The sequence below is a fragment of the Gasterosteus aculeatus genome, chromosome 16 (genome assembly GCF_964276395.1).
Source record: "Gasterosteus aculeatus chromosome 16, fGasAcu3.hap1.1, whole genome shotgun sequence".
NCBI lineage: Eukaryota > Metazoa > Chordata > Actinopteri > Perciformes > Gasterosteidae > Gasterosteus > Gasterosteus aculeatus.
Genome location: NC_135704.1, coordinates 9,485,794 through 9,511,213, shown reverse-complemented (window position 1 = coordinate 9,511,213; position 25,420 = coordinate 9,485,794). Strand labels below are relative to the sequence as shown.

The 25,420-nt window shown below is 43.8% G+C and overlaps 1 protein-coding gene across 7 annotated transcripts in view; it reads left to right on the top strand.

The window, feature by feature from the left end:
- Positions 1 to 1,243: 1,243 nt before the first annotated feature.
- Positions 1,244 to 25,420, top strand: part of LOC120833809 (FERM and PDZ domain-containing protein 4) — a 28,286-nt gene continuing 4,109 nt past the window's right edge. The window contains exons 1-15 of one of the 7 annotated variants that reach the window (XM_078090388.1): positions 1,244 to 1,545; positions 11,895 to 12,011; positions 17,681 to 17,841; positions 18,137 to 18,239; positions 18,753 to 18,798; positions 19,650 to 19,754; positions 21,073 to 21,180; positions 21,567 to 21,698; positions 22,277 to 22,396; positions 22,614 to 22,750; positions 23,051 to 23,177; positions 23,401 to 23,490; positions 23,620 to 23,802; positions 23,924 to 24,047; positions 24,134 to 25,114. In XM_078090388.1, the coding sequence (XP_077946514.1) occupies positions 1,502 to 1,545; positions 11,895 to 12,011; positions 17,681 to 17,841; positions 18,137 to 18,239; positions 18,753 to 18,798; positions 19,650 to 19,754; positions 21,073 to 21,180; positions 21,567 to 21,698; positions 22,277 to 22,396; positions 22,614 to 22,750; positions 23,051 to 23,177; positions 23,401 to 23,490; positions 23,620 to 23,802; positions 23,924 to 24,047; positions 24,134 to 25,114 (2,578 nt within the window). In that variant the 5' untranslated portion in view covers positions 1,244 to 1,501. Of the gene's footprint in view, positions 1,546 to 4,953; positions 5,658 to 11,894; positions 12,012 to 12,254; positions 12,393 to 17,680; positions 17,842 to 18,136; positions 18,258 to 18,752; positions 18,799 to 19,649; positions 19,755 to 21,072; positions 21,181 to 21,566; positions 21,699 to 22,276; positions 22,397 to 22,613; positions 22,751 to 23,050; positions 23,178 to 23,400; positions 23,491 to 23,619; positions 23,803 to 23,923; positions 24,048 to 24,133; positions 25,115 to 25,420 lie in introns of those variants that run through there. The other 6 variants (XM_040201326.2, XM_078090387.1, XM_078090389.1 and 3 more) reach the window with 6 other exon arrangements.

Genomic DNA, 25,420 nt, shown 5'->3' with positions numbered 1-25,420 from the left:
GAGCACACACGCCGCCTATCACCACCATCTTAAGTCACCACTGTCTTCACCCCGGTACAACATGCTAAATGTGTCTCCCAGGCCGAGGGACACCGGGCCGGTTTATTCCACTGCGAACACCCCCCACCCCCCTCCCCATCTCTAAGTGGTGCGACCTGTGTGTCACGGAAAAACAGGCCACTGATGCAGCGCGCTGTGTCCCGGGGGCCAGTGTTAAGACCACATGATTAGATGGACGCACGTGCAGTATTTATCTTTTGGAATGGTCTGCTTCTTGTCTGACCTCACGCAGCGCTCCGTCGGGGGCCCACGTGGTCCTCGCAGAGGCCACCGTGCTGCATGCGCACGCGACTTGCGAACAGCGCGTTACTTTGCATAGCAAGGGGATGTCGTGGTGTCTTTTGCGTGTTGAGCGAAGCGGAACTTTCAGTCGTCGGAGGCATGGGATGTGTTACGCAAGCAGTTCTGTTTGCTCGCAGAGGCAAAGACACGTGCCTCGGTTCATAACTAATGGAAGACTGTGAATGCCATTCATGCATCAGAGAGCCTGCATGGTGCATACGATCCACCGTGAACTATCGTAATGTTAGACTGCCATGGCTTCGTGGGAGAATGCCTTTGAAAAACAACAAGAGAAGACTATAAAAATAGGAAATGTATTCATTATATTACAAAAACACAACGACAAGCTGCATCACATATTGACTGATGGGTTGCAATTATGAATAATAAAATAATACCTGATGCTGCTGTGTAACATTCAGGTTACGGTGTAATTTGGTGGTTTGTATAGGATTTAGGTTTGGCTCGGTTAAGGGTGACAGTTGGCAGATAACTGATAGCGTTTGGATTACGGTTGAAGCTTAATTTTTCAAGCTCTTGGTGGATGATAAAAACACATGGCACTTCCAAGGGATCGGATTAATATTTCAGATACTGCAATTGGGTTGTGTTCTCAAATCCTGTAAATACCATCAAGATAAAACTGTTTTGTTTCTGTTGGAAACACTCAAATATATATTTTATATATATTTTTGACTCCTCCGCCATAACCAGGAAATATGAAAACACCACAAGTGGATTTCTCCCGAACCGGACGTTGCTTTTTCCAATGTTTTTCCGTGAGAGCTTTGCTCACTGCGGCAGCCTCGACCAGCACAGCAGCCCATTCGGGTCCAGCTGTTCGACATTGATCCTTCTGTGTTTTCTGGTGCACTGGCCCGGAATGTGATGTAGTTTCATTACTGAGGCAGAGGCGACAACCTCGGTCTCCTCCCCCCGGGGGCATCGGCCACTCGCTTGGACAGGGCCACTGTGTGTGATCATAACCGAATGACTCAGTCGCACAGGCTCAGTTGCCTATGGAAAGTCCCAATCAAGCGGGGAGAAACTCGCGAGTGAAACGGAGGCACGGGAACGCTCATCGGTGGAGACGAGGCTTGAAGGGCCCGGACGGGGAGAACACAAACGAGTGTACTGCGTTTGAGACCTGTCGGCAGCAATGGAGCCGGACGACAATGAACTCGGCATCTTCACCGTCATTCAGTGAGTGGTGTGCTTACTTCGCAAATTCAGTCAGCGCTCATGGTGTCTCTCAGGGTGGAAGTTATTGCACAAAAACGATCGGATGGTCCGCGGCGTCGTATGTGTTTGAAAGCAGATTTTCGACTCATTTGCCATTTTAAAGAGTTGATAATTGGCTCAATTAAGGCTTTTGAAAAACTTGTTGTTGTTGTGAGTGCGAGTCTCGGGTAACTCAACCTATTCTTTACCACCGCACCGCAGCAGTGATGTACTCTGTGTTCCCGTGGCACAACTTTCACCAGAACTCTTTGTTCTACTTCTTCAGACTTCCGAGTGAGAGTAGCGTGCTGAAACCAACGTATGGCGTTTTCACGGCTCCATCTTAATACGTCATGGGAGGAAAGGCGCAGCTGTGACTAATAACTGTTGAGAACTGCAGTCTATTTGTATACACCTCAGATCCTCTTATTGTCTGTGCTCACAAACTGGCTCGGCTCTCTTAAATGGAGCTCTATCGGCACCCGTTATCATGCTGCTGAAGCAAGTTAAAAGTGTCTGCCGTGCAGTACGTCTGCACTCGCATGGTGCGCCAAATCCACGTTGCCATTACCATAAACTAATTAAATGATTAGCAAGTTGGAAGTGGGAAGAAGGAGAGTGTTCTTGAGCTGCAACAATTAGTTAAGTTAATCAATTAGAAGTGTAAATGTTTATGCTATTTGTGTATTCAAGCGGAAACAGAAACATTAGTAGTTTAGAAAACTGGAAAAACCCAGTTATTCTTGGTTTTAATGTCATTATGAATCGAATATTGTATCCTTTAGGAAAAACTGGATGACATTTTTCCTAATGGTTGCTGTTTTTGTGTGAACGATTTATTGATTAATCGGCAGATAGCTATATAATGAAAATAATATTTAGTCCACGGTGTACCTGGCCTTCTGCCCAGTGCATGCTGGGAGAAGCTTGAGCACAACGCAATCCTTAACAGGATAAGCGGATGTATAAAATGAATACAGGACGAATTTATCAATCGTGACACACATAACATTCTTTGATATCCATAGGGGTCGGATATCATGGCAGTATCCCCAATATTTACTTCTATTCACTGACAGTTATTGCCATCTATTACAGTTTTAAAAAAACTTCATCAGCAGGTGCAGTGAATCTGCCGAATGAAATCCCTAATCCCTTCAAAAGCACAGCGTTACTCAGCCAGGTAACACTTGGCTTTAAACTCCCCACTAAAGGCTGTTTAATTCGCAGAATAAATCAACCAATCAGTTTGCCGAACAGATCGGCAAAGTTCAGCCGCTGAGGCGTCGCATCGTTGTTGACAAACGCACACAATCACATGAAATGAGGACGGCACAGTTGAGTGTGGATTCTGACGGCGGTCTGCCGCTGTGGCCGCCGACGCAACTCTGACGGAGGTCCAGGGGCCACTAATGCTAAGTTGGGATCAGAGAGCAGTAAAAGCCACAAAGACACATAATCTCTTGACTGCACTGACGTGCGGTGCTACTTTACATGAAAGATGACCGTGGCCGTTTCCCATTAACCGTCTTCGCGCTTTGTTTTTGAGCAACGGCTGCATTTGTGCCCTCGCTCTCCGGCAAAGTTGGCAATTCACGCAAAGTGGTTATGCTCCGCTCATATCTGCTTTTCAAGGCAAATTTCAGCAGCGCTGGGCTTTAAATGGCCGAATATGCCAGAATGACTGAAATCTGCTGGAGAGAGAGAGAGAGAGAGAGAGAGAGAGAGAGAGAGAGAGAGAGATTGAGAGAGAGAAGCATGGCAGCTGGGTTTTATCGGTCAAAGCTTGAGCCATAGTCTCCTTAGATGGCGCTTCTCTCTGACCCTGAAATCCCCTGCCAGTCACGTCGGCCTGTGGGTGTTGGGCCACAAGCCCAAATGGACGAATACAACTGACGCTGAGTCCCTCCATGCTCCGTCATGGGACGCCACGGCTGCTTTGGGAGCTGTCGGACTTGTTCTTCCCGTGGGCCTGTTCCCTTCAAGCGATGTATCATCAGCCAAAACGCTTCAGAATGGGATTAACATAATGATTCTCTCTATGTCCTTCGTGTTCTATACAAGTAAAAACAAGTAAAAAATCCCGTTGCAGACAATCGTGAGCTTCACATTTTTTCCCCCCATCCAGTGGCATCTTTTCTGTTGCAGAAAACAAATCTGAGCCTGAGAGGAAGTGACAACATTCTTTATTGCATGCATCACTCTCAGCAAAGGCACATTGACTCACCCTGCAGAGCCTCACAAGTTGTGGCATTTTAATATGGGATTGTTGCAATTCGACTGTGGAAGCAGCAACAAATCGTAGCTTAAAATTCCTCAACTAGTATTTGTATTCCACGTGTGTTCGTGTTTATTTATCCATTAACGCCTGACATTTCTATTGATTAGAGTGTTTATCATTCTGTCAAGGCACTAGCACACTGAATATAAATAGGTGGAGGGATATCACCTTTTACCTGGTGTAAGTTGTATTACTTTGACTGAACAAGTACTGTTTGTTTCCAGCTATATTATGGATGACAGTACACAGCTTTATTCAACCAGCTGTGCGTTTCATGTTGCCACATCACACAGCAGGATTACAGAATGGCTGCTCTGTATGAAGTTCTTGCTATCAAAGCTGTCTAATCCACCTGAAGAAGTATGCAGCCTCCTTGGATCAGAGACGGGGCTAATTGTCTCTTGGAGGTGCCTCGCGTGGGGTGTTTGATTTATGAAGGGGGGATTCTTCCTCCTTAGAGATAATATACGCACGGAGATTCTTCATCTGGAGATGGCTTTGGAATCGAAAGTCACCCGTTGCGCAATTATGTCCGTTTTTTTAACATAGTCGCAGGATCCTCACGCTCGTTTATTCGCGTGCCATCATCCCACACGTGAAACAGGAACTCTGAAATGCATTGAAATTGCCCCACCATCTTAAACTAATCGGAGAAAGACAAGAACGTTCATGGGAATGCATTTCAATCTTTAAAAAATATAAAAAATAAAATATAAGAATATCCCAGATGAGATCACATACTTGAAGCATCCATTAACTTGCAGCTGACTACTTGAAGCCCCCCCACCGTCTCCCCTGAACCGCCCTGTTTTTTGGTATGGAACTGCAATCGGCCCGTAGCCATCTAACGATCCCGGTCTACTTCTCTGTGTTTGTTTGTGTCGGGCGGATTGCTGAAATGTTTTTTGGGAGGGTCGGGGAGCTCTAATGGATGCCCTCATTGAGGGAAAGCATTTAGCAGCTGAACTGGTTCTGAAAAAGGTCAAAACCAACGCACTGTACAGTACGGACATCCTAATGTGCAGCTGTGAGGCAGAGACCTCAGCTGGGGGAGGTGGGGGTGGTGGGGGGGACACATTAGGGTCCTCACGACTCTCCAGCTGCTCCGGCTGCCCCTCTCGTCACGGCGCACACCGAGCATGGTGTCTCTCCGCTGCTTTCTGCAAACACACCACGGTCTCGGGGATTGATGAGTCTCGCCTTTGGGGAATTCTTGGAAGCTTCTAGCTGCGTCCTTTGGTAGTAATTCTTGTGGCCCCTTGCTACCACACACACACACACACACACACATGCTCGAAACCCTCTCGCATTCCTCTTTCCTCTCTCATCTCTTGCAACCATCGCCACCCCTGTCCTCCCCCCAGCTCCCTCCCTCCCTCCCTCCCTCTGCTCCTGGCTCTTTCTGCCTCTCTCCAAAGCTGTTGTTACTGCGCGGCTCCCGCACATCATTCCACCGCGATGGAAATTAAATGAAGGTGGCTTAACGCAGCTAACAGAGGCATGCTTTGAAGGATGCAACCGGGGGAAGCAGCTCTGCCAGATCCTTTTCCACGGGCTGTGGATTTGCGCTGCTGAGGCGAGGACACAGCAATCACTCAGCCATGCAGAAGCCCAGACAACAGGACTAATCTCTCCACCTGACTTGTGGGAGCTCCACTTTTTTTTTTCTGCTGAATTATTTATTCCTTCGCCGCCAAAGACGGTGTGGTACGATGGAGCCGGAGTGAAGTAGATGGTACATGTGGTAGCTTTGATTGCAGTCTGCAGCACGCATGGATGTGTTCAGCTTTGTGAAGATGCCAAAGCTGTCAGGGTGAGTCTGATGGACGCCCCGATGTATTTGCCCGTCTGTGTATACATGTGCCGGTTGGTTCTCTGGTTGGTGGCGTTTTGCGTCACGTGTGGAGCGGGGTGATTAGAAAGGATGAGTTATTGATTGCTTAAGAGAGACAGTTGTGCAGTTATGCATGATGTGTAATGAATGAGCAAGTGAGGTGCATGGGAGTGGAGGTGGATGCAGAAGCAGATGCGGTTTATGCATCCAAACTGTCTGTATATACAAGTTCATAAATGAATCCTACTGCAGACAGTAGTTATGGTTTTCTTGCATCATGTGGTGTCATGAAACCTCACATGTTATGAAACGATACGAAGATGAACTGCAGTTGTTTTCAGATTTTAAATCACTTCAGGCAAAGGGCCTCGGGTGATGATTACCAATTCACAGTAGGTGTGAGTCATTTGGAAACATCCTATTTTGTTGGCGTGATGACAACAAATATTCTTCATAATCAAGCCTGATCTGTCCTTGGTCATTCGAATGGTTCATTATTCATGGTTAATTAAAATGGACGGTCAAGTTCACGTTTCTATCGCCAGAATAGGATGAATAATTTTTCATAGTTTGACAATATAAAAGAAAAAAAAAATCTAAAACTACATTGACATTTCCATTCTTATTCTTATTCTTATAACTGCTTTGAGTGTAAGAAAGAACTGTAATTTCGGTTTGTGTTTCTTTTTTTCTCTTTACAAAAAGCAAATGCAAGTTTTAGGTCTGCAACGTGTATGTTAAATTAACATTGAGGAATGAAATCACTGGCAGGGCAGACACCTCACCTTATGCACCCACGGGTCTGCTAGATGGACTTGATGCGCCCCAGTGCACAGTAATCCTCCGCGGGGATTTGGCTCCATCAGAAAGCGTACAGACGACTGGTGGTGGGAACAGCTGATCATAAACAGGAATAATTACAGCAGATACTGTGTGTCACAAGAACACACTTCAGTTCATTCCAATTATGAGTCACCAACAGACGGCATTGGCATTTATTTCATTAGTTTTCTTGATTAGATAGAAAGAACGAAAAACAGTTGTTGCAATTCATAGGAGAATTAAAGCATAATATTCCATGTCAGTATAATTGTAGCTTGTATGAAATTAATAAAATGTTAATGCATTGCATCCTTTTTTTTTAATCCTCCCTGCAATAAATGCGGCGTGGACAAATTGTTTTCACCAGATAATAGGACTGTTGTTTCCCTATTATCATCCGTCCACGGCAGCGTTTATGACGCAGCTCCCGGTGGACCACCGTCACTGACTCCTGTCACTGTTAATAACGCCCCAAACGCTGTCCCTGGCTATGAGCTACCACTGCTACACTGGTGTGTTTCTATGTTGCTTCCTCCCTCGGAGCTGCCAACAAGAATTCAAGTCAGCCGAATGCTGTTCGGCTAAAGCTACGGAGAGAGCCGCTATGTACGGAGGGATGTGCAAGAGAGGGAACGTTTACCCTCATTGCTTCTTCCTCTCGCCTCGCAACGCCCCCAGACGCGTGAGCCGTGACAAACAAAAGCACTCGCGCTTTCATTTTCCTCATTGTTCAAACCTAGCAAAAAAAAAAAGTCACGTTTGACTTTTCTTTTGTTGAAAGATAACAATACCCCCCCCTGTGTATGACAGCAAGTTTTGAGTCATTTAAGTCATAAGTCATTAACTCTATTTTGATCTCCTTTGGGTAAAACGTGGGCTTAACTTAGCTGGAAGTGCTGTTACACTTTAAGTACTTCCTGCTGCTGGTTTGTAAGCAAAAACATGTGTGGAGATTATGAGCAAGAAGATTAGTCACTATGGTGTAAAAGTGTCAATTACTACCCGAGCATAGTGATTGCCTGACTCAACGGGGCTGCTATACTTTGTGTATGTGTACATGTATCTTATTACTTAGCACGTCGACGTCTTTGGCGAGATTTGAACGTGAGCACGGTAGAGCCATTAACGCCAATTTAGTTGAACTGCGTGACTTCCTTCCTGGCTGTGTTTTTCTTTAAAAATCTATTATGCCCGCCTTTGTTCGACATGTTTTCACTGCAAACTTTTTGCACAGGAAATCACTGGTCTGGACACAGATTGATTAGCCTAAATGTTCATTCAGAGTACACAAAGACAGAAAGATCGGACGTTCTCAGCTGCTCAAATCGTAAACTCTCAGCGAAGAACAAATCAGAAATGGCTCAGGGTCAGAAATGCGAGTCAGCTGCCCTGTGCACGAGGTCTGTTTTGTCCCGTCCTTTAGAGCTTTTAGCATAAAAGCAGCGAGTAACACAATGACGTGAAGGGAGAATCCGGGTCTAGTTCAGTGCCCACAGGGTAAATTCCTCACTCTATTCTGTTGATGTTTTACACAGAGTACGGAGGAGCAGAGGAGGCCTGGGGAAAAAGGCAGAGTGATGAAATACTAACGAAAACACTGATGTCTTTTGAGTTGATACATGTGGTCTAATAAGAAATGCATTGTGCGTAGGTACATGCGCTCACACACAGTCATTTCTGCAATGGCTGCTGCAGCAGGCTTCACGGTGGTTTACAGGTAAACCAGGTTGAAAGGGAGGTTGACTTACACGCAGTAAAGTAGCGGGAGGATCATAGCGGGTCGCCAGCTTCCCATTTGCTGTTTTATTCCCACCCTGAGGAGATTTAACTAACCAAAACCCTTTCTATATCGAAGCACCAGAGTTACAGTGCAGTTGCCCATGGCAACAATATCCGGGCAAGACAAATGTAGATATTCAATATTCAGTCAAAACGGGCATAATAGACACTATTGTTCTCAAGTGAAAGGGCTTTCCTGCATATCAAAAATGTACCAATAAAATATAAGTAAAACAGAGTGTTTCTCTTCTCAAAAAACGGTCACACAATGGGCAAGAACAGTAGTATGAAAGTAATCGCTGGGCCTGAAGACCCAAGCAGCAGAGCCACGGTATTCGCTGAAGAAGTCAAGCAGAGGGCAGATGCTTTCTGAAGCGAAAGGCCGTGCCCCCCCTGCCCATCAATAAAAAAAGGAAGAGGTTGAGGAGTAAGGCCTTTAATCAGAGCGGTTCCTCTGTGTCTGAGCACTTCTCTGCTCACTCGCGGCTTCTTCTCAGGAGATGGGCATCTCATCTGGTGTTGAGGCTCCACCGGTCTCATATCCAAACACAATCACATTAGCGGAATGTCTCTGCATAAGTGTCGCTGTTTAATTCAAGAGCACTGACGAGCGTTTATTCACTCAGAACCGATTGGTAATGAAGTAGTAATACGGTAATGTAAAAACTAGGAATAAGTATTATTACTGATTTCACATGACATACAGTGGAATCAATACATTTAAATGATTCTTTCTTTAAATTAGTAAATTATTTTTTTGTGTTTATCTGTGTTTGCGTCGAACAGTGCTGAATGTTCAACAGATGAAAATAGTGTTTGCATCCAATCCTACGAGACTGCAGCCCGATATTCAATCTCACTCATGCCAAACCTGACAATAAAATGTCATATTTGATTAATGAGGGCATTTAAAGAACACGTTTAACTAATATGGCTCTCTGAACCTGTCCGAGACGTTTCTCCGCCCCTCGCCAAGTGCATTATGGGAAGGAAGTGCTGAGCACTTTGGCAATGAGCAGGTGAATTTGGGTAGAAATATTGCTGCCACCTACAAATAAGAGTTATTGAAGCGACCTCTTCACAAAGAATAACTAATCCGAATATATCTTGAAAAATGACTCTTGTTTAATTCTCAATATGCCGTAAAGAACATCAGGCCTGTGGCACCAGAGCTCCGTTATGCAGCCGGCCCTGATTTAAATAATTTAGCCTTGTGTCTGCGCTGCAATGTGCTCTTCTTAGCTGCGGCTTGTCCATAATGCAGAGTTACTCCCCACTTTGACAAGATTTCAGCCTTCACGACACACAAGAAGGCTTCGAAATAAGTACCGTGAATTCAAAGGAATGAAAGTGAACTACTGTGATAAAGCAAGGTTCACATTGTTCATGCAATCGTTGTGAAGGACTGAAAAGGAATATTTTCCTCATATCACTAGACAGCAACTTATATATTCCTCATTACTGATCAGGTTTGATGAAAGAAACTCCCAGTGTGACGCAGAAAAAGACTTTGAATAGAATTGTGTGTAGTCTCCCAGCAACCTTGATGTTAGTTGCCGTGGCAAATGTGGCTTCTACTTTCCTGTGGTTGCACATGACTTATTGACCTTTCTTTTTTTTAAACGACTGATTTAGATTAAGGTTTTGTGTAGTTTCAGTGCAATCACAGCTGACAGAAATTCAATTGGATTCTAACTCCCGGGTGTTATCGTCGTCCCTCTGACTCTTGGGTAACTGTTCATGAATTGTGCAGCACGGCTTGCCCACTTGGCGCTCGATTACTTAGTGCGATACGTCTGTGCAGGCATCATTTATTAATGCAAGCCGAGGATCAGTTTCACTGTCCACCAGTGCGAAACCTTTTCAGCTTCTCTGTTAGTCGGAGTGCTGCGACTCAATAGCATAATGCACCTCCCTCCTGCAGACAAAGGAAATCAAAGATCAACGAATCTATGGCTGTGCCGTTAATACAGGCGCGCTGTTGCTGAGAGACAGAAAATGGATTTTGTGGAAATCTTGAGTTCAGAAAAGATATTTTGAAGGCACTGCATCTGGAACTGTGAGTACAATATGCATAATTACCCTGCAGGCCTGTGGAGGAATAAATGGCCAAAGGAGTAACTCTCCACAAATAACCTCATTATAGAATCATATTCATATGCTACAGTTCTTTGACCTTTCATGCATGAAGCTCTTAACTGAAATGTGTAAAACAGCGACATCTAACACTGGTTATCTCAGAGGCTGAAATAGAGGGTCCAACAGGACTCGTCAATGAGGTGAACAAAAATGTCAGCCGGTATCCAGCTGTGTCCACACACATCTCTGGAGCTGCATGAAATGTGTTCTAAATATACACACGCGCGGCCTGCTCCCAGCTAATGTACTGTAGGTCAAATAAATCCATATCCATGCGGAAACACTAATATCCACCAAACACACCACCGCGTTGGGGGAGAAAGAACGATGACCTGCTGTGTTCAGAGCCCAGTTGAGGGAAGAAAGACACCGTTCTCAGGAGCAGCACGCGCTCTTTTATGAATTTATTACGATTGAATGCGCCCAGTATAGGTGGGCTTTGTTGAACCCAGAACACAATTCAGCTTAGGTTGCATTATTCTGTAACCAAATCCCTCCCTCTTTGCACTGAAGAGCTTTAGAATAGTTTGTAACCTTTCTCTCAGCTCACACATTGTGTTGATGAGTTGGCAATATTTTATTAATACCTCGCAGGATGGGACCATGAGCCCGTGCGGAGAGCCGGGTTTTGTGTGCCCGTCCACGCCAACCCACAGTCTCATGCAGGGACCGGCACCCTGCACAGAATTTATTCTCATCGGTACAGTAACTGGGGAAATGTTTAGAGGGAGAGAAAGAGGAGCTTTGAATAATGAATGCGAAGAGCCCTGTTACACGGCAGACAGGCCTTTGAAGCGACATAACTTACTGCCACCGCTTCCATAGCATCGCCGGCGTGCAGGCAGAGACGCAGACGAAGGGACGACAAGAGGGGGGGGGGCAAAAAGAGACAGAAAACACAGTTCTTCTAAATACCTTCAACTTGCCTACTGGTAGCACAAGGAAGGAGACAGGAAGAATTGTTTAAAGAAATAGTGCTCACAAATGAACTGTTTTGTTAAGCATTGATGTATCTGGTTCCGTCAAGTCGTCTTGGCGTTGAGACATTTAAATGACTACTTCATGAGAAAATTCCTCGGGGCGTCTTTTATAAATAACACATCTAGAAATAAAACCATTTTCATGCCCCTCGAAGCACAAGATTGAGGCATGACAACTCTGCCTGTGTGTCGAGCTCACGTAATTAATTGGACTTGTATTCACTGGGCGAACCGGAGTCATGGAACATTGTTTATCGCGCTGGAATCAGACGTTTCTCTTGTCATTTGGGTTGATTCGCTTCATATCTGCCCACGACTCAATTATCTCTATTAGGATTTAAATAACTAACTAATTACTTCAGAGTGAAATGACCTGATTCATCACATAAGGTCTGAGCTCGATGCTCCAGGTGTTACGCATGGTTTTTAATGAAACCGCACACACTCATTTTGAGTTGATTAATGATGAATTTCTCACCCTTTTTTTCCTCTACAGCCACAGGACCAAATCCTCTGGCTGGCCGCCCCCTTCAGGGACCTGGAGTGCATCGCAAGGACCCCCCAATGGATGGGACATGGGCACCAACAGAGAGGGGCGTGACTGCTACATCAAGTGAGTGCCCTGTGTTTAAAGGAACGGAGGGGGAGCTTTCTCCTCTCCCCAGATGTTTCAGACGCTTTGCCAACCTGTGATTATTCCAGCCACGTCACTGCCTCCACACTGTCTCTGTTCCCTGCACTGCTGCGCACACTCTGCTCCTGCCTACTCTCGCTCGCTCTCACACACCCACAACGCTCCTCGTGCAGTCTCCCCAATGCAGAAGAGGGCTTTTGGAGAGTGTGTGCACGCCGCCGCCTAGGAGCGAATTCACCCGTGCAGGGACCTGTTTTGAACTGAGAAGTCTGCACGTCCTCCAGAGGATGCTGGGTTATAGTGTGGCATCAGCGTAATTGATCCTTTGTGATTGGCACTTCTGGATATCTGTACAGGCAGGTAAAAAGAAACTGCGCTAGTTGTGTGTTGTGTGGATTCGAATGTGAGTGTAAGGAGATAATAAAAATGGGGGTTGAGGGTTAGGGGTTAGGGGTTAGGGTACCATTTTTGCTAATTGTATTGATCTGTTGAATCAGCTGGGCTTTCCTGTATCTTGTAATTTAAAATGTGTATTATGCATTCATAGCAGAAGAACACATATTGCTGCATTCATGAACCCCTGTGAATACCAGTCTCTAACTGTTATGTTAAAGGTTTTTCTCCTTTTATTTGCAAACAAGACACGTCACTTCTTCTTCATTATTCATTCATTATAACAAAACAACGTGCACGGCACTTTTATAAATAGATGCATCTCGCTAATACAAACAAAATCGATGTGCTAGCAGGGAATACGGACTTGGAGGTGAGTGCATGTCACACATGGGTTAGAGCACGAGAAGCGTGATGTCAGAGGAGTTATATAAGAAGCAGGGAGCGGTGAACGGGCTGCATGCAGAGAGTGTGTCTGGATGAGACAGATCATGGAGGCTGTTTTTGGCTTCATAGCTTTCTAAATTTAAGGAAGACTCATGAATAATCAAGTGTTTCTGTGACTGTCCACGGCAATCTGAGTTTGTCAAGGCTCCAGTGTGCTGATACTAAATTGTTGTGCTTCTCAGAACACATGTCTAGTCGGCGTGACAGGAGCACATGAATAAAGCAGAAGCTGTTCAATATTTACAGCGGGACACAAGGCTTTTAACAAAGATGTGTTTGAGTTTAGAGACTTTCAGATATTGTTCAGCAGAGGAGATAAGTATTGGAAAATTGACTGATTTAAAAGGGAATTCTTTGTCACGACAGACAATGCGATGGCCACATGACTCTTTCTTTTCGATTTTCAGAGGAAATGATCGGTGGTTCCATCGGTTCTTGAATTGATTCCACTAAGCCAAATTCACTAGGAAAGAACATCTATATTTTATAGGTTTAGACAATTCACAGCAGACGGTCCCCTAGAAGTAGGAGTGACCCAGCAAAAGAAATATGCCAACACAAACTAGCTGTCATTACATTGTTAAAAAAGAAAGAAAAAGGAAGACAAATAACCAGCAAGTTTTGAGCTGTGTCGGAGTTCTTTCAGAACGAGAGAAACGGAATATTGCTTTTAGCAACGGGCTCACTCCACTTTTTCCAAAACATGCTTTCAGAGAGCGTTGTGTTAACCGTGTAGCTCACAGTGTGGCTTGTGATTGCCGTGCAGAGTGTTGTGCAGACACGCATGCAGCTAATGAGCATGATTAGGGAACATTTAATGCATGGCTGTCTGCAGGATGGGACTTGTGCCATGTTTAGCAGGTGGCCGTGTACGGGAGGAGACAGAACTCTTCCTGAATGCACAGGACCATGTGGATCGGATATGTGCACAATATGTTGGGTTTCTCATTCGAGAGATGAAACTGAAACTTGAATCCAAACTGCGTCTTAGAAGGAACTCCAGAAAGGTAAAGTGACATTGGGAGCGAATACTTTTGATACTGAAATCTATATCTTGTTTTAATGTTGGGGTGACAAGATTGAGGACAAAACTATTGTAGTGTTGGAATTAAGTATACTTTTGAAATATATGTACATATATAATTATATATATCTTTAATTATATAGCTGACGGATACCTTTAAAAAACTTTGGTACAGTCAAATGTCTGATGGATCTGATGCATTTAATGAAAGAAGTAAAAAGCCATTTGTGGAAATGCCTAATAAACGCACCAACTAAAAAAACATAATATATTATATTCATCATATGAGTAATGGCTTATGACACACTGGTGTGTTGTTCTGTTTATGCCATGTTGCCAAACTGACCGTGGACAGACTGAAGTGGGTGTTTACTGAAGATTTGGCGACTCTCCAGCATTAATGCCTCTGGATATAATAATTATAATAATATATGCAGACGATATAAAAAAATCCCACATATACCCTGTAAACAAGTATACAAAAGCATTCCTGTATACAAAGTTGATACACTTGTGCTGAGCTTTTTAGCATTTCCCACCCACATTTCTTTAAACACACGCATACAGTTTTATCTCAAATGTAATTTCAAGACACAAATTCGACTTTTCTAATTTTGAGCCGCCAAAGGAAGCCTGTTTTAACTTTTTTGACACAAACACATTAGGATGATGGAACGCCTGCCAATGCCAACACTCCCATACTATTTAGTTCAGTAATCCATAATTGTCTAGTTTATCTCAATTACATATTGTGCACTATGCAGGACAACATGCTTTTCTGACTTATCTCCTCAATCCTGTGCAGACATATGATACATCGACTGAGCCATCCACAAAGGACATGCCTAATACATGACACGCCAGTTTAGTTTGGTTTAGGTAACACTGCTATTTGGTCACGTTTAGGTTCTGGTTCTACATTAAAATAAGTAGATTACATTGGTCCCATGTGGTTCGAAGGGGCTGTCTTGTCGTGAAGTGTTGTGTGACCTGTCAGACTGCGGTTAGATCCTTCTAGAAAAGAACAGAGCTCTTACTTTGATGAATGATTTTATTTTATTGTTTATATATCACAAAACACCAAAAAGAACATGAACGTATTTGGTGTATTTCTTGTCCTTCAGGAACCAGGCTATTAACAAACGAGAATTCAGCCAGCGAGCCACACATAAATACACCCGTATAACTAATTACAGTACATTGATGATAAATGCCAAAGAGGGCTACATTTTATGGCGCAGTATTACAACAAAGTAGCACTTCCCAATTGTATGTATACTGCATGCAAAGGTGCATACTTTGCAAGGGCAGCTACAGTAAGTATCGTGAAAAGAAGAATATGCAATTTGGAAGACAGCCTGTGTTTCCTCCGTGATGACCTCAGGGACAACCGACTCAGCTCATTATTTTCAATTAGCTGCACCTTTTTAGTCTCTTTACTGCAGGCTCTGCACATGCTGCTTTCAGTCTCTGTGCCTGCCCACACTACTGTGCCACGCCGCCGTGAAATTAGAGGCTTTTGTGTGGTTTTGACCATTTGTTCGATGCATTTTTAAATGGGTGACCCAAATTGTTGCTAAATGACTTCATTTCATGCCTTTCTTTCAAAGCGTGGTTCTTACTCTCAAAATGCATGTGTTGTTGTGAGAATGAGTGAAGGTTTGTGATTTATGAATGCAGTAAGTTATTGTGGTAAATATAATAATTTAATGACATTAAAGATTTAATGACAAAAACACCTCTACACAGTCTAAAATGTATTAGTTTTGCCTTTGGCTTTTTGGTCGCTATTTTCAAAGCTTTCCTTCAGGCGCTTTATGATGGAAGTAATCACAATGTGTTTGCAGAATTACTGAATTCTAAATATATAAATATATGTCCCACAATAAATACTTATACTAGCATATAGCTTTGTAGTTTATTATTTTTTACATTTATTTTAACCAAAGGCTTTGAAGAAAAGTCTGTGAAGAAAAAAAAACAGCATATAAACCGCAAGCTTTCTAATATTGTTATGCAGACAAAAACAAAAGATGTTTTTTATCATTTAATTATGCCCTAATCCAGATTTGTTTCTAAACTAAACATGACTTGTTGCGGTTTCCTTTTTAATTTCAAAGAGGATAATATCTTAATTTTAAATACAACACCTGTATAATACGCCCTGCAAAATACAAATTATAACAACTTGTGTGTATTGTCATATACGTTGTATCAGAACCACATTCCTTTTGAGTTGTTGATTTAATTAATGTACAGGCAAGATTATCAGCATCCGTGTGTCACAAATAAGCTTTTCTATGAGGATTTTAATTTTCTACTTTTTAATTAATATACAACTTTAGTCTTGTTACAAGTTATAATTTTCTCCCACTCATTCTCCCATCTTTTCACATGAGAGAAACCTTGTGCTTGTCACATGAAGCGGGCAGATTAATTAGAGTAAATAGTTTTCTTCATAAAAACCGTCAACAAGTGCAACAGTAAGAGCTCTTCAAATGAGAGAAATGTAAAACCGTCAACATGTATCTTCAGAGACGTTGTATTACCTTCTATAGCTTATTGCAACATCATTCATAACAGAATAGGTTGTTATTTGGCTTGAACAGAAAGCGCGTTGTGTTTTTACTGGAACAATTGATTTGTTTCATTTAGAGCGCGTTTGTACAGTTTGAAACCTCTAGACCTCTTTACCACCCTCCAAACAATAAAGGCCCAGTTTTGCTAGAACTACCTAGTAAAGTCTCGTGGTAACATTTCTATATATTTCAACATACATATAGAAGTCGCTGTAAAGGGTGAATGTGAAAATATCACAGATCGGTTCACTTCATATGACCACAAAAAAAGCTCACCACTGTTCTGTTCTTTTTTTCTGGGTTTTCTCTGGGAGGGAATTGTTGAGTCATCCTCCAAAATCTCAGTTGACAATCACTTAGCTTTGACCATCTTGTGGAACATTTTTTTTTTTTTGTAGTTGCAGGATTGCGATTGAAAGATCTCTCTGTGTCTTTGTGCAGTAGAAGCTTAATTGTTGGTATTTAGGGGTGAATAGTACACGTGTCATGAATAACTGTGAATTACACACTGTCTGCCCACAGCTTTAATTAACCAACATTGTTGGCACCAAACGGAGCTGCTTCTGCCTTTGCAAGCCAGAGAAAGTGGAGTAACGCTGTAAAACTGTGATCACGGAATATGTGAAAGCACATAGTGCCTGCTTCGACTTTTTAGGTCAAGCGCAGAATCATAACTGTGTTGGAAGGACAGAGAAAAATGAATTGATCTTAGTAATCGAGGGAGCAAATCACAAAACTGCACATTGTACCTGTCGTGGCAAATCAGGAAACCGATTCTATGACACATGACTGCATGAATACCGAAGAAAATTGCAACTGGTCTTTTGTAAAGCACACAGTCTCTGCAATGTGAGAACGCATTGGGTCCTGATTGCCATCGCCCACATGTTCTATTTTTGCAGCATTGCACTAGTTTCTTATTTCAAAACAACATCTTGCGTCTTGTCTTTAAACATTTTGGAGATTGAGGTAAACAAACCTTTTCGTGTACAGTGAGTGGTTACATCCTTCAACAGAAACCGACGTACATAGCTGCAGTTGTCATTGTCTCTTGAAGACACATTATTTTATTGGTTGTATTCCAATATGGTTTTCTCACTTACTTCATGAATCATTTGTACTTGTACAATGTCAAACAATTGCCTTAAATACCCACCACAACCGGCAGGGACGAAGGTAAAATATGTATTCTATCCGTCTCACAGCAGCGTCTCGCAGAGCAGCTCTCTGGATGAGGTCCGTCTGGACGGGGACAGGTTTGTGCCACCAGCGCCCAGGAAGGTGGAGATGAGACGAGACCCAGTGCTTGGCTTTGGATTTGTGGCCGGCAGTGAGAAACCTGTGGTGGTCCGCTCAGTCACACCAGGTACAGTGCCCCAGCGAACCAGTGAGCTCCATTAACACATTGACCCATCCCACCCATGGCTGTTTTATAACACGTTCCCCCGGAGCAGATGAAATCCCCCTCAGAATTGACAAAAAAAAAGGCCAGACGACGACCATTTCGGCCCATAATTTAGGCGCTCCATTGACTTTATCGGGGATCAACGAGTAAGCGTTCATTAGAGACCTGAGCCACGAAACCAAGCAAATGGAGAAAGACGGCATGACTGTGGTGCACAGCTTGCTCCACTCAACTCCTGTTTGATTTGTGTTGACAGGGGGTCCTTCAGAAGGCAGGCTGATCCCAGGAGACGAGATCATGATGATTAATGATGAGCCGGTCAGTTCAGCGCCCAGGGAGAGGGTCATTGACCTTGTCAGGTATGACAACACACTCAGGTGAGATGTCATTCGCCAGCTGTCGAACCTGTGGTTGATAATTGTGCAGTGCTGTTTAAAAACAGGTTGTTTTCATAACTTATTGTAAAATCACTGATCCATCAAAAAAAAAAAATCTTCCTATCCAGAATAAGCTTATAAGATCGAGTACGTTGTCGTAGCAACCTGTTGTATGCTGGTGTTGATGTCTTTCTTGTAGGACTGTAATAACATGAATAACACTAATACAGCGGAGGATTTGGTATGACCTGTTCGCCATGCGTGTGGCCACTCCTCCACCGCTCCTTTGGTCTTGAATGCGGCTGACCTCTGCAGTAAAACTGCACTTGGGAGGCGATGCGGTGCTGCTACAAAGGAGCATCACATGGACACAATGTTCCTGCTGCTACCGTCCACCACAACGTCTTAAGCGCAACAATTACAAGACGAAAACTGAGAGATTTGCCGATTTCCCTTAACCCCATGTTTGTTTTTTTCCCGTTTTTTTCTTGGCAGGAGCTGCAAGGAGTCCATATTGTTGAGCGTTGTTCAGCCGTACCCAGTGAGTTCTCAATTACCCATGAGTGACACGGAGTACATTCCCGACCGGCCATTTGTGTCTTTGTAACTGATTATTTTGTTGACTCGGTGAAAGCCAGTCGTTAATCGTGCCATATGCTTTGGTTGGCACCGTCTCAGTAATGCCTGAGCCGAGTGTTACAGCCCCGCTAAGTCAACGGGTCCCATTGCTGCAGTCATTTCAAGGCTTCCCATGTTGTAGCGTCAGATCCTCGCAAGACCTCAGATGAGCCGGCCGCATCAACATTTACTGGAGTCACGCAGCACCAGATGGTTTTGAACAACGCCGGCAGCATATATTCTGCCTTTTTATTTTTACGGTTGACAAAATAAGTCAGTAGAAATGCAAATGATGCTTGTAGTTCCTTCAAAAATGATGATTCTCTGCCCACTATCAGAATATATTTTGTATTTTTAAATACATCCATTCATTGTGCATTTAAATGAATCACTTTTTTAGTTTCATAGTGTTCAGAGGCGCATCATGATGAGCCATATGGTTCAATTTTAAAAAGGATTTAATTTGCAGGAAAAAAATATGTGGTGTAGAATCCCCAAGCGGCTCTTATAATCCAGCCTGTAATTGCTTCCGTTGACGAGGCGTTTCTTTGCAGCCTCAATGACACAGCGGCAGAGAGGGCATCCCCCTCTTTCGCCCTCACTCAGAGCCTCCCTCAGTGCATCAGCACTGAGTGGAGAAATGGGAAGTGGTGATATTTCAAGAAGGGAACATGTCCTTGAATTGTGTGGAGCTAAAAAAAAATACATGACTCATCTATAAAAGACATTGTTGTCAATTAAAGCTGTTTTTTCTTTTTTTTTCCCCTACAAAAGTCACCCAAATCGGCATTCATCAGCGCAGCCAAAAAGGCCAAGTTAAAGACTAATCCTGTTAAAGTACGCTTCGCCGAGGAGGTCATCATCAACGGCCAGGTCCCCGTAAGTCACAGTGTGCATTGTACATCGCGAGAACGAACGGCAGCATTACTTTAACTCTGAAAGTGTGTGTGGGGCAGAGTAATAATATCAGATACCACTGATGGTAAAATGAAGATATGGGTAAGCAAGAAATGATTTCTTCATTGCTGGAATGAAATAGAGAGCAAGTGGGTCTGATTGACAGAGAAAGGGGGGGCACACTCACAGCTTCCCTGATTTATTGGATTTGTCACACTGGGAGGAGGATCTTTAATGAGCAGCCACTTAGTGAGAAGACTATCAGGCAGCCTCGTACATAATACCAAGAAAGTTATTATTTGTTTAATCTGTGGAGGAACTTGTAAAAGAGGAAAAGTAGTGTTTTTACGTGGTATTTCTCGACTGGGCGAAGTTGAAGCCTTTTGTCGAATACGAAGGGCTGATTTGATTTTGTAGCCACTCTCTAGCCATCTCCCCCTTCTAAAGGTTTGTATGCTAACCAAAGCTAACCATCTCCTGGTTTTAGCTTCATAATTACGAGATATGAGATTATATTTACCCTCTTATTTAAACGAGAATGCAAAATGTGGCATCGCTGCTTTCATTTGACTTAATATGCAGCTCTTGAATATGCTGTTGTTTTCTCTCTCGTGCATTTTAAAGTGGTGATAGGCGGTTTAATTTTGTTGAAATTGGGCAAAAAGTCCAACTGTTACTACATGTGATCATTTAAGGGGTCTGAGAGAACTTCAGCTTGCGTATGTTTTCAGGCTGAAGAAATTCTGGGATAGTTATAAAGGGTCTTATAAGAAAATGATTCAACAGCAAGAAATCCTGCAGAAAAGTTACTGTTTCTGCATCGGCAACAATTTTCTACACTGCAAAGCAATTCAAAGATGGAAGATGGATCAATATTGGCAAGGCGTTTCAGAGATGGAGGGAGGATTTTTCCAATACTTTCGGATGCGGCTCATGCAGCTCACGACTATGTTTAGCAGAAAGCAAACTATTAACAATTTCTCTCCATCTCTCAACTGGCACCGTGTTCTCTTCTATTGTAGCCAGCTGAGAATCACAGCAAGGTTTTACAGGCGCACAAGCTTGCAAATGGAACAGGAATGGTTATTCTCATAGAATTTGTCTTTATTCGGGCAATTACAACCAATGTGTTTGATATGAGCGACTAGTACTCGCTTAGGACTAAGAGGGAAGGATGAGGGCTGCACATTTGAGCCCTTCTTTAATACTAACCACAAAATGATAAAAGGTTCTTCTGTATTTTTGTGCAAACCCCAGCTTTAACCACAGTATATAAATATCAAATGATTGTTATCCTCAGGAAACGATGAAGGACAACTCCCTTCTCTTCATGCCAAATGTTCTGAAGGTGTACCTGGAGAACGGGCAGACTAAATCATTTAAATTTGACAGCAGCACATCCATTAAGGTAAGTGTTGAGGAGAACCTCGCTTCACTGTGAAATGAAGTTGCGTAATCTAAAGTGATATTCGGTTTAAATGTTGAATGTTTCACGTTATAAAGTGCAAACCTTGACCACCGCCTTCAGAACCTGCACAGAAACATGACTAAAACACATTTTGAACTGAACCGACAGCTGAGTGCACAGAAAACCTGGTCAACAATTCACATTTACATTTCCTGTATTTCTTTTACACTGCAGTTGAAACTCTGATGGTATGTTACGCTCGATGTTTCTGCACGTGTTCAGCCGGGAAAATGATTGATGGTTTTGACATTAAGCTGAGCGCAAGCAGGCTGCAGCCTTTGCAGGGTTCTCATATTATATTAACTACAATTTTGCCTTGCCGAAAGGATGTCATCTTGACCCTGCAAGAAAAGCTATCCATTAAGAGTATCGAGCACTTCTCTCTGATGCTGGAACAAAGAGCTGAGGGGTCTGCCAGCAAACCTATGCTCCTGCATGAGCAGGAGATGCTTACTCAGGTGAGTCAGCTTTCCTCTCTTACTAAACAAGAGCGATGCAGTTCAATTATAGACTCAACAAAACAGAGGGAGGATACCAACCTTGTACTCAGATGAATGTTTTTTGTGCTCATGCTGTAGGACCAAAGGGGAACTGCAGGGTCTTTGTCAGCTTGACAGCTTTTACAGGAAAATGTTACATGTTACAACATTGTGGGAAATTGGCTTAATCAGTTTATTGCATTGACACATCACTGTTTTTACATAAAAACACTTTATTAAAGGGATAAAACATTTTACTTGGGATGTGCTATTGGGTGGATTTCTTCCCCTTTTGCACAGAGCAAGCTCGCCAGCTTCATTTATTGGACAGATTTGGGAGCGGCGTAGGTCTTCTCATATAATTCTCTGCAAGAAAGCGATGAGCTCATTTCCCAAAATGAGAGTCATCTATTTGTTGAATCACTTTGATTTAGTAATCCTGACAGGCCCCATGGTTTTAGATAGGCCTGATATCACATTTCTGCATGTATTCCTCCCTGTTTGCAGATACATACTGTAAACTTAGCTAACAGGTCCCTTTGTATCTTGTGCTCTAGGTGACGCAGAGGCCAGGGTCGCAAAAGATGAAGTGCTTTTTTCGCCTCACTTTTGTCCCGAAGGATCCCTTGGACCTCCTGAGGAGAGACGCTGTAGCATTTGAGTACCTCTATGTTCAGGTGAATGTCACCAGTTGATGACAGTCAAACACGCAGTGCGGCTTATGTTATGTTGAAAGTTTTAAAAGAATCACAGTATGCAAATCTAAAGCCACTTCAGCACCTTTCATTTTAGTCTGTAATAACCTTTCTTAGAAAACACACTATTCCTGTTTGAGTGTCGTTGTCTCAGGTTGACGGAATTGTAACCTGCCACTGTCCTCTCCCGCTCCTCCAGAGCTGCAATGATGTGGTATTGGAGAGATTTGGGTCGGAGCTGAAATACGACACGGCCCTTCATCTGGCTGCCTTGCAAATGTACATTCTAACCATCAACACCAAGCAGTCCCAGAAGGTTTCCTTAAAGTATATTGAGTGAGTAGATTTCCCACTGCGCACATGCATATATAACTACAGAGTCATTTTTCCTGGTTTGTTACTCAGTCTATAATGTTCTCACACATTAAAGCAACAATGATCTCCCCGGTGTTATGCAACAGCACTGGCAGAAGACGCACCCTTGCTCAGTAAATGATTCTGATTGCGTCCTTTACAGTTAATCAATGTACCACCTCAGAGTGAAGTCACTCCATCAGTGGTCACGAGTAATGACTTGACTGTTTATTGTAGCGACTGAGTGACCTCCTATAATCCTAACGGGTCGTGGGTCCGCAGGAAGGAGTGGGGTCTGGCGTTGTTCCTGCCTCCAGCCGTGCTGTCTAGCATGAAGGAGAAGAACATCAAAAAAGCCCTCACTCACATCCTCAAAACCAACCAGAACCTGGTGCCGCCTGGTAAAAAGGTGCAGTGTATTACCCCTTCTCACCATATGTCTTTCTCTCTCTGTATGTAATTCTCTTCATCTTTCTCTTCCACTACGTCTGAAAATACTGTTTACTGCCATCTAGTGGAGTGTTCAAAGTAATGGTGTTTTTTTTTAATGTTACATTCTGCTGTCAACACCTCATTTAAATAAGCTCAGCGTGTATTTCATCCTATGTGTCATGTTTCCTCCCCCATTCCAGCTGACAGCCTTGCAGGCAAAGGTCCATTATCTGAAGTATCTCAGCGATCTGCGGCTGTACGGAGGACGGGTTTTTAAATCCACGCTAATTGTGAGTGAAACCGTCTTCTCACATCATGTGCTGCTGCCAGCGCGCGACAGACAACACAACACCGTGTCACACGCTGCTCAAGTGCATGCAGAAAGTGACACGTGTGCTAACGCTCCCTTTACTTCGCAGCAAGGCGAGAAGCACACAGAAGTGACGTTGCTGGTGGGACCCAAGTATGGCATTAGTCATGTGATTAACACCAAAACAAACCTGGTGGCTCTCCTGGCCGATTTCAGTCACGTCAACCGCATTGAGATGTATACAGAAGATGACAACAGGGTTCGAGTGGAGCTTCATGTTCTGGACGTAAAGGTTAGCGGACCCTCTTCTTTCAACAGCACCAAATCTGTTTAGCAGCCACTACAACGTTATTCTCCCCACGATCCCATTTACTTTGCCCTCATTGCCTTCTGCTTATCTGCCTCGTTCACAGCCCATCACTCTCTTAATGGAGTCTGCTGATGCAATGAATCTCGCCTGTTTGACCGCCGGCTACTACAAACTCCTGGTGGACTCGAGGCGCTCCATCTTCAATGTGGCCAAAAACACAAACACGAGTAGGCCGGAAATGATCACGAGATGACTCATGAGATTTTGTGTGTTTTAAATAAACCTGCTAAATGTTTTTGGTTCCTCTTTGCAGGCCACGCGTCTAGAGTAAAGCAGCCCTACCAGGCCATTGAGTGTACATACAGCACACCCCACAAAGGACTCCAGGACAGAAACAACCAGAGATGCAGCCAAGATTATTCTGACCAGGAGTACCTTGAGCACGGGAAATTTGAAGGTCAACAAGTTTACATCACAGAGATCCACCAGGCCCAGCACTCAATTCACATGGCAGAGAGGGCGGAGTGCTGCAGGATCCCTTGCACCCAAACTTACCTCAACGTCCCGAGGCCCAAACCCCAAGACTCTTCCAGGGGCGCAAAGGTCTCCTTCATATTTGGAGATCCACCCTTTGACAGTGTAAACCCCCAAAATCTGGGCTACCAGAGACTGATGGATGAGACCCCAGAGATTTTAGACAGTCACGGCCACATGTATAGGCGTCTCGAAGAGGACTATAAGATGATGGACGCCATAGAAGACGGGGACGGTTACCAGTACTCCACCAAAATCTTTGGGCCTACTGAATGCATCGAGGAGCCGCTGCTGCACGACATCTGTTACGCGGAGACGACAGACGAGGCCGAGGACGAGGATGACATCAGCTGCGAGGAGGACATGGTGATGAGTGACATTGACAAGCCTACGTTGCTCTCGCTCTCGGGGTCCAGCGATGACATCATCGACTTGACTTCCCTCCCTCCCCCGCCGGAGGGGAACGACGAGGAGGACAACGACGTGCTGCTGCACTCTCTTAACTTGGCCATCGCTGCTCCTCCTCCCGGCTTCAGGGACAGCTCTGACGAGGAGGAGCAGCAGCAGCAGCAGGGGGCCGGGAATCGGGCACAGGGGGCCTGCAACGACATCCCGGTGTCTCTCATAGATTCGGTACCCAACCTCGGGGCTGAGGACCACGAGGAGCCTCTGAACGACGCAGTGGTGTCGACCTTACAGGCGCTCGAGGCCCTCGCTGCATCCGAGGAACAGAGTGCGGCACCGTCAGAGAGTAGCACAGGTTCTCCTTACACGATTGTAACATTCATTCATTAACACCAAACATGTTGCAGCCATTCGCTTTTAATTTGTTGTTGTCCTTTTTTCAATAAAGCCCATTTTGTTCTATGTTTTCATTTGTGTGTTTGAGTGTTTCTTCATTCATTTCATCATACAGACGGTTGTGTTCACCACAGTATCATTCATTTTGGCAAGACTTGTGTTTTTTTTATTGATCATTACATGTTGTTTTGATTTGCACACTGCCAAATATGTCAAATATTTGTGTCTAATATAGAAAAAAACTAAAAAGCAATCCATGGAATAC